The sequence below is a fragment of the Egretta garzetta genome, unplaced genomic scaffold (genome assembly GCF_000687185.1).
Source record: "Egretta garzetta isolate BGI_Z169 unplaced genomic scaffold, ASM68718v1 scaffold69, whole genome shotgun sequence".
Classification (NCBI taxonomy): Eukaryota; Metazoa; Chordata; class Aves; order Pelecaniformes; family Ardeidae; genus Egretta; species Egretta garzetta.
In genome coordinates, this window is record NW_009260790.1 from 3,327,923 (window position 1) to 3,337,236 (window position 9,314).

At 47.7% G+C, this 9,314-nt stretch overlaps 1 protein-coding gene across 4 annotated transcripts in view; it reads right to left on the bottom strand.

Moving 5' to 3' along the window:
• SZRD1 (SUZ RNA binding domain containing 1) overlaps window positions 1-9,314 on the bottom strand; it is a 15,145-nt gene that overhangs the window by 3,505 nt on the left and 2,326 nt on the right. The window contains exon 1 of one of the 4 annotated variants that reach the window (XM_035901826.1): window positions 7,771-9,083. The exons of the other annotated variants lie outside the window; for them this stretch is intronic. Coding sequence (XP_035757719.1) covers window positions 7,771-7,830 — 60 coding nt within the window. The 5' untranslated portion in view covers window positions 7,831-9,083. Of the gene's footprint in view, window positions 1-7,770; window positions 9,084-9,314 lie in introns of those variants that run through there. 4 annotated transcript variants of the gene reach the window in all.

Sequence of the window (9,314 nt, forward strand, 5' to 3'; positions counted from 1 at the left end):
TCCTGCTGCTTGCTGCAACAACCCTCCTTCACAAAAAAGTCCCTGCCCTGCCCGACATGCACCCAAGGACTCGCCGGAGCAGAGCAGAGCCTAGCCTCCTTGCGCTTCGCCTTCCCTTTGCAATATAGCTGCCGAGTCATCAATCGGCGGAAAGACGTATTAATCACCCCTGAATGCCAACAGAGCGCGGCTCTAAGCATGTCAACTTCTGTCCAGGGCTTGCATCTACCTTAGCAAAGGTGTTTACGTTTTGCAATCTGACCAATTACGCACAGAAACCTTGCTAAACAGAAAAATAAAAGCAAAACCCAGCTTTCAGCCTCAGTCTCTCTTTAGGTAACCTCGCCGATACCTTCAGATTCTCACGACCACCGATGCCATTAAAAGAGCCTCCAAAACAGCAATGTGTTTTATTTAATCATCAATGAAGAGGAAACCACTACCCAAGAGTGTCCTAGTTTCACCAGCCGATAACTGGCAATACTGAAGGAAATTCCAAGCTTCTGGCAGGACACAGCTGCCCTACTTTTCAGGCCGGTTTGCTTAACTACGCTGAAAGCTTGCTGCCAGCAGAGCCTACCCTGCTGTCAAAAACCACAGCAGGCGCAACACGGTAAGAAAACTGGTTTGCACGGCAATTCCCCAATGCCCCAGTAAGCAGGGAATGAACACAAGTTGCTACAAGATGCCAAACCACAGTGTTTGCTCTTGGGCACGCAGCTATGCAGGCCAACAGCCCATGGTAGCCTCCATCTAGAAGGGAAGAGTTATAAACCGTTTTGGGGAAGATAAATGGTGGGTGGGAGGTTAAATTTTCTATCAACCTCTGTACTGGGAGGCAATAGGGGATTTGCAAGGACAAAACCAGCCAGAGGCTTGACGTGGCATTGAGATGAAGGCCAGGTCACAGCTAGAGCCTCCCGTTGAGGGCAAACACACCTGCAGTTTCCTTCAAGAGGACTGGGAAGAAAATCCCATCCCAACGCTGCTCAGGATGACAGAGAAAATGTGCATCAGCTGCCTGCAAAGACAGAAGAACAGCCATCCGGGAACAGGCAGTAGGGAAACGGATATCCCAGTGAGGACGGAGACGTCGCAGAGCGGCTGGCAGCAAACAATGAAAGGCCAATTAAGGGGAAGGGGTTAGCTCATCTGCCCACACCACACCACAAGAGATTATATCCGGCTATAGAAGAGGCTTTAAAACACTTTTTCAAACTCAAATAGTTAACCGCGCCTCCCCAGGGCCTCCTGGAAGTGGTGGACTAGAAGGAAGCTTCCTTAAATATCCCTTATTAAATACTTCAGCGCGTGGGGGAGAGGGACGACAGGAAGATGTGGTGGAGGGGGGGTAAAGCATGCTCAAGAGCATCTCAACTCATCTCTTCAAGTGTTCGGCACAGTGACTACAAAGCCAGAGAGACTCAGAACTGCAGTGCTGAACCACTTGACTAGGGCGGATGACCTTGACAGACCGCAGCGAGGACCATGGGGCACAGAAGTATGACGAGCCACATGGTAGCCACGAGGAAGGCTCCATTCTGCTCTCACATCTCTCCTGCCTGGCAGAGGAGAGATCGCTTTGACAAAAGCCACATTTCCGCATTCCTGGTGGCTTTGCAGGTCAGTCCTGGGGCTAAAGTGGCGGTCCGTACATTGGATTACGAGATCCTGTAATTGAAAAGCGTCAGTTCAACCTCGGCCTTTGAAAAACACTCTGATTAACACGACTGTCACGCTGATTCCGAGTGCTGCTCTTCACGCCCTCACATACACCAGACGGCCTCCGATTGCATCCTCCAACACCAGAACCTGCAGCTTCCCCTACCAAAAAAAAAAAAAAAAAAAAACCACCACCAAACCCCAGCTCTTTTAATTTGCTCAACACAGACAAACTTACTTGAAGGAATCCTTCAAACTCTGCCGTCGTGACACCTCTCCCCAAACGAGCCCTTTACAGTCTCAGTTTCACTCCTTCCTACTCCTATGGAGTCCACTTCTTGCAAAACACTCGATATTTTCACCTCTCATCCCTCCGTAATTGCCAGCAGTCACTAAGCGAACGCGCACGGTCCTGGTTCATAAGTTGCTCGGTGCCTGGGGAGCTCCTCACCAAGGAGCAAAGCAACAGGCAGCTAAAATATCCTCTAAATTACAACATCAGCAGCTGTTAGAACCACTATGTACTCTGCAGAACAAGAGGCTTCCTCCACACGTAGAAGTCCTGGCAGAATAACATAAACCCATCATCCCCACCAAATATACACGTATTGCTCTCACCCCATCCAAACAACCATTAGTCTTATATGATCCTTGTAATTCCCAGTGCTGCCGAGGGGATTCCAGCTGCCTCCAGACATTCACTGAACTCTTTGGTAGAAAAAGTCTTCTTTTGTATTCAAAGGGGACAGCTAGCATAAAAAAGCAGCTCCCCACCTCACACACACCCTTGATGTGTTAGAAGTTGTTTTCTCTTGAAATGCAGGGATTGACCCCATCTTTTCTCAGCAAAAGCCACAGCGCTGCAAACTCTTGGTGTTTAATACTACTATGTTTGGAATTGTAGGTAGGGAGGCGCTTGAAGAGGGAGAGCATTGCCAATTCAAACGGGCAGCTCTTAATCACCCTGCAAAAACAACCCAAGACATTAGTGGCCTCACACAGCGAGCAGTTTGTGACAGGGATCACACTGCGAATTTACAAGCTTGAAAAGCAGAAACACAACATGGCTTATTCTTAATAAACAAAAAAAAATCCCTGCCACTGCTCTCCCACCAATCTATTCGCCTCCTGATGTCATTCTCTTTCCACTGCTATGTCACATTGTCACCAAGCTGTGTGGGTAATGAGATAAAATTAGGACCTGACTTACAGGGCAAGTGCCAGAAGCACTACAACAACCCAAAGGCACGAGCTCACAGGAGAGGCAATTACATTTGGCATTCGAGGACATCACGCTGCATGTACCCAAAAGCTGGGCAGGTCACGCCGTACAAAAAAGTTATTAATCTTCTTAGGACGCTCTCCTAGCTTTCATTTCCCAAACAAACTTATTTATATAACCAAAAACCTAAGCCTCATTTACACCCCCGTTCAAAACACCCTCCCCAAAGATTAGTAAAGAATCTCAACAAACTATTTTTAGTGCTATTCTGTCTAGATACTAAAAAGGACCCAAACAAACAGCACGAAGAAGACACTGTTCTTTGACATTTAAGCTGCATTTGTAGATGAGGACGTAATGGAAACTGAACTCCAGCCCCATCACAGCCATCCTGCCTACCCTTCAACCCCGAGAAAAACAGCAATGCTTAAAAGGATCAATAAAATACCTCTCAGAAAGCAGTCAGACACAGACACTAAGACACAAACCTGCTGCTTAGATCCGACGCTCCTACAGTCTGTCATCCTAAAGAACCCCACCGACACAGCTGATAATTTTATGATGTTATTGGAGAGCTGGAGATAGATGCTCACCCAACACCCCAGAAACGTGCCCTTCAGGAAGGGGTGCCCCTGGAGCCTGGCTCCTATGGATCACGATTTCACAGGGTGGTCTAGGCACCACCCCAAGCAAACATGGTTCTCCAGTGTACTGCAAAGCACAAGCAGAGAGAGGCCCAAGTCAGCCCTAGATATTGTCTAAGGAACTTTCTTGGAATAACTGTAATGTGTATAAAGAACTATCCCATGCATCCTCACCAGCAAAGACTCTCTAAATAGACTAAATAACAGCAGCTCCAAGCTCTGCTGATACGGGGAGGAAGGAATAACAAGATAACTGCTGGCTATTTTTCATTCCAGGTTTATGAGTAATCATGACTGAACATTTGAAGGAAGGCAGAATCTTGGCCTTCCTACAAATCCCTTACACTAGGAGAAGATTTCCCCCTCTACCTCCAAAATTACTTTGCAGAAATCTAGAGGAGATACCTACCAGCCCTCCTACCAGAGCACAGGATAGCCACCGATAAAGGAAGCTGTGCACTTCTAGAGATTTGATAACACTTCAAATATGCAGCTTGAGAAAACTATTAACTGCATTCTTTGATGTATTTACTGGATCACTCCTGAACACAACCTTCTACCCTTGCTCTCTCAAATAACGTGTAAGATCAAACCCAGAAAGAGGGAGTTTAGGCTAGAGTTGCATCCTCCTGTGTCAACATTAAAAACAAAGCCTCATCTGCTTATTAAAAGCACCATCAGATACTCTGGCATTTTTTAAAGGACAGGAGATAAACTTCAAGGCCTGGCTTGTGTTCTCCTCTTTGGGGGGGGCGGAAATAGATTTTAACATCTGAGGTTACCAAAGGTGTTCACGGGTACCCAACAACTTAGAGCTGCAGATATCTGACTCACCACTTCACCAAAAACACCACCAAGTAAGAGCAGAAGTAGATAATCCTGATATATCTCCAAGCTGACTAGCATTAGCTACCTAGGTCTTTCCTCCAAAGATTAATTTATCTTCTATTAATTACTGGAACATTCCAATTCCTGAGGCTATTGGGAATCAGACTGCTCCGTTAATTAATTCTCAAAGTTCTCGCTTACGTTAAATCCTGGCAACGGACTGTACCCAGGAAAGCCGCAGATGCTTTTAAGCTGTGCTGGCATTTACATCTTCCATAGGTAGATAACGCTTCTCGGCAGCTAGGATATTGAGAAATGAGACACGAGAGTATTTTTGGGACCAAGCCTGGCAGGCGCCACACGGTATTCCCAGCACAGACGTGTTGTGGAAAGGGAGACAGCATTTGGGAGGGCTACAGCTTCTTCTCCCTCCCCACCTGCTGCACTTCCTGCGGCAGGCAGACTCTCCTTGGAGATCCAGATCAGGAATATATTTAAGCCCCTTACCAATCTAAAAAAAAATAAAAAAATTAAGAGGCTAAAACCTATTGAAAACCCTCTGATTTTCATGTTATTTCGCAAAGGCATTGGAACGTCCCTTAATCCAGGGGCTCACCCTTGCCTTCCACACCCACGTCCCCGTGCAGGGTCCGTCAGCACATCCAGATGCTCATCAAGGTCTGTGAGAGCAGGTACAAAATGCAGACCGCTCCAGAGTGACCCGGGCAGGGCCACGCAGGACTTGCTGCAGTATCCCCAAACCGATACTCACCTCGCAGTATTAAGGTGTTCATTCCCAACCTATAAGCATCGCTTTTCTCATCAAATAAACTACCTCTGCCTAAGCAATGCTGACCAGCAGAAACAGAAACTTTCATTTCCTAGTTTCAAGATTTTTTTTTTTTTGGCCAATTACAAACACCTAAAGGAAACATTCAGTAAAAGTTTTACAAAAATCATTTTGGTCTGTGAAGTCAAAACCCATTCCCACAGCCCTGACATCAAAAAAATCCGCTGTTATCCTCATGGGTTGCCTCCAAAGTACAGATCCTGCATGCCAAAAACCCTGTTAACTCGTCCTCCGATCGCACAAGCAGATAGCGGACCGGAGGTCACAGTGTTACACTCCATAATATTTCCCTTTTGACTTCTCTGTACTTTGATCACATTTAGCAACTCAAAGCAATACCAGCCAAAAACCTCAACTCAGCCCATTATAACCAGTGAACGCACTGCCTTTGCTGGAGGGTGAAATCCCAGGTGGGCAGCCCTCTCCACCACTCGCATGTCGACCAATTTAGAGACAGAAATGAGGGGTTTGGGGTTTGTTGGTTTTTTTTCCAAACCTCAGGTCCTCACGAAGCACCGTGACACAAGCAGGCGACAATCCCCATCCCCACACATGAGGGACAAAGTTCAGTCACCCACGTTTGGCTGCTCGCATCCTCCCCAAGCGGTCGGTTATCAGACAACACGGTGGGGGATGTTTCTCTTTCTGCTGGCGATCGGTGAAGCAAGGCGCAGTCTAACCAAGGGACCTAGACTCTGGACTGCAGCAGGACAAGTTTTAAGCACCAGCAAGGAGGAGGTAGGCAGGAGATGGGAGCTAACTGCCCTGCAAACTGTCCATCGCAAACTGAAGTGGAAAAAAAAAAAGAAAAAAGGACACACACAGACACTTTTTTAAACTCTTGCGGATTGCCAGACTAATGTTTTTATCTACACAGATTCTGATTTGAAGTTACTCATTAAGACGACAATCAAATTCTAGTCAGTGAAGGAATAAGCAATCAATCCAGCTGAAGAGCGCCAATTCAGGGCTGTGAATTACCCATGACCCTGGACACGTGGCTTCCACTCCAATTTTGGAGCCCAGCTTCCCACCTGACATTTAATTTTTAGATTAACCAGGTAAACAGACTGGGATGTCACAAACCAACATTTCATTTGTGATTTCCCTCTTCCCTAAAGGCAGTTAGGCCACACCAGAGAAAAACGAGCCATGCATTAAGTCATATTAGTGTTTACTAACCCAGACTGGGTCTTTGAAGCCTGGTGCTTCGATCCTTACTCGTAGTTTAGACAACTCGCTCATTACTCACATGCCGGTTTTCCATCTGTAACTCAGGGACAAACAAACCCCTCCCCATTTCATAGACATTTTGAAGATTTAATTAGATAGCAATGAGGTAACGTAGATCTAGAGGCCCCACTGAGTTCTGCTGCACCAGCGTTAACATTGCTGCGCCTGTGGGATGCCTGGAGTAGGTGAAGCTGCTAGAGCAGAGGGCATCTGCTCAGCATATGGTCACTCGGGCGGTGGCACATGCCCAAGGAGCTGCTCCTTTTTCTGGCAAGCACTGGGTAATTCTGACGACACAGAAGACTAAAAGACAAACAGAAGCTGTGTTAAAAACCGGAAAAGAAAAAACAAAAAAAGTGCTTGAGGATGTGTTTTACAGCTACCCAACTGACCAAACCAAAGCAGAAGGTCTCTGTCAGGTTTTGGGGGGGTTTTCCCTCAACTTACTGAGATTTTAGCGCTGCCTGTTTTGGAAAGCAGATCCACAAGAGATAAATGAAGTGACGTTATAACCAGGAGGCTACAGCATCTCTGGTCAGCCCAAAACTGCCTCTTATGGAGAACTACGTTCTTTAAGCTCTAGAGTAGAAGTCTGCAGCCTAACACCAAAAACTACACACACAAAAAAGGACCAGCACTGAGAACGTGACGTACTTTCTGTCCTAAGAAACACCCTCTGGGTGGAATATTGAAAAATTACATGCCAAGAAGCAGGCAATGTATCTCAGAAGCCCACCATGGATCTCTTGGAAACATCTCTACTGTTTCCTCAGAGACATGCTTGAAGGGTCTGAAAAAAAAAACAACAAAACAACACATGTTTTCAACTGCATAAAGTATTAGGAGAAGAGTATGTATACAGCTGCTCCCTGGTCTCACATTTTATTGCATATTCCTCCAGTTCTGACCAAGACTATCACATCTTGCACTTTTATGTTGGGATCCGTTTCATGCCACCACAGACCCACACTAAGTAGGATATAGGAGGAGGAAGAAAATAAACGGAGTTCCTTAAGACAAAAAAACCAAAAACCTGCGAGGACAGGACCAGGCCAGCTCATAGGCCTTTCCTGCACACAGTTTTTCCTCTCACACCTTCAAGAGAAGGCCCACCTTGTTAGGGCAGCTCCCAGGCTCCCCTGCACAATGCCTGCAGCATGCTTCAGGCACAGAGAACAGCACGTGCACCCCAAAATCTCTTTCAACTGCTAACAGTGAGTCAGTCACGCTGCCTGCTCTTACAGCTGAGCTTCTTCCTGCCCTCTCTTCCTCTTTTTTCAACCTGCCTACCTGCTTTGATTTCTGTAGCAGCATGGAGAGCCTGCACTCACCAACTGCACTGGCATCCACTCAGTCCATGAAAAACAAGGCTGGGCTTTCTTCCGCTCCATCCCCACTCAGCTTTTTGCTTCCTGCGGCCACCAGCAGCAGCAGAGGGTCTCCTTCCTGCCGGGCAGGGTTTGAAAATGACCTTTCCAAACCACGATGGATGCCAGAAGGCAGCTCCTGTCTCTCCACTTACGTAAGAACTCCTGCCGCAGACAGATCGCTTTTCTTGTTGCTCCAACTGCTTCTGCAGACATCCGAAGCGCCGACAACTGCAAAAGCAGCTGCAAGTGTGGCAGTGGGTCCTCAAGAAATCTCTCTGCTCAGCGGCACGAGCACCACTGAGTTTATGAACACAAATTCTCAGTAGTTTGGATTGGAAAAGGATGTGAGAAAAGGCAGGTGACAGAGTTTTTTCCTTCTAAGGGCTTTAAAAGAACACCTAAAAGGTACGAGCTGAAAGGACAGAGAGGAAAGACAACTGACGGCTGGGATTTAAACAGCCCTACAATTTTAAACCATTACTCAAGGCCACAGCTATCATCAGTTCCTGAAACACAAGCTATGTCCCTTCATGGAACGATTTAACGAGTGCCGGAATTAACTCTGCCACCCGGCACGAGGCTTCCTATGATTGCAGTCTCATGGTATTGGCAAGAGGAGAGGGCGAGCGCTTCGCTTCTGCTGCCAGCCTGCCGCCGGCATCCTTTCTGCCACTTGGCGAGGGCATTGAGTTACAGGCTCTATTTTGCTCCCCTCTTTCTGGCCAGCCGTAATCCAATCTCCTGACCAGAATCAAATTTGGTTTTCTCACCAAGTCATTGTTACAAAGCCCTTCTGCCCTCTGATCTCTAACGAGCCCGCTGAATTTATTAGAACAGGACTTCACCTGTCAGAGATGGTTTCCTTTCTCTTGTCGCATGGTTGTGAATACCCTGCAGATCACCCACCCACACTCCTGCTAAAATAATTTTATTTTTGCAAGCACAACATGCATAAGCGCTTCGGAGTCTCTCAGCATGACAGACGTGATGAAAACTTCAGCTATGGAGCTGGTTATTAAAAGTAGGTGAGAACTTCAGCTACAGCACTGGAAGCCACACTAGGCCATGCTAAGACTCCCCACGTTTTGTCCGAATGAAGAAGCACATTGACCTCGAGCAAGGGGGAGAAAGGGGTTTTGATGTGAAGCCCTAGGTCCCCCGCCCGGAGACGCGACCCACCCACCTCTCCCCAGAGGCCCTGTGAAGGCTAACGTGACGCTGGAGAGGCACGTTTTGTCAGAGCCCCTCAGCAGAGAGAGTAAGCTACCCACCACCTCCCCAGCACCTACCGCATGCTCCCCGGCACCAGGAGCTTTGTCCCGGCCTCGGCTACGACCCCCACCGACCGGCCGCTGCCACCCTGCCCTCAGTCCCACAGGCCGGGGGGAAAAGTGGGGTGAGGTCTGGAGACCAGTAGAAAACGGGGGCGGACGGACGGGCAGGGAGGGGCTTCGTACGGTAGCCCCGGCACCGGGGGATGGAGAGGAGGCAAAGCAGGAGGGGCT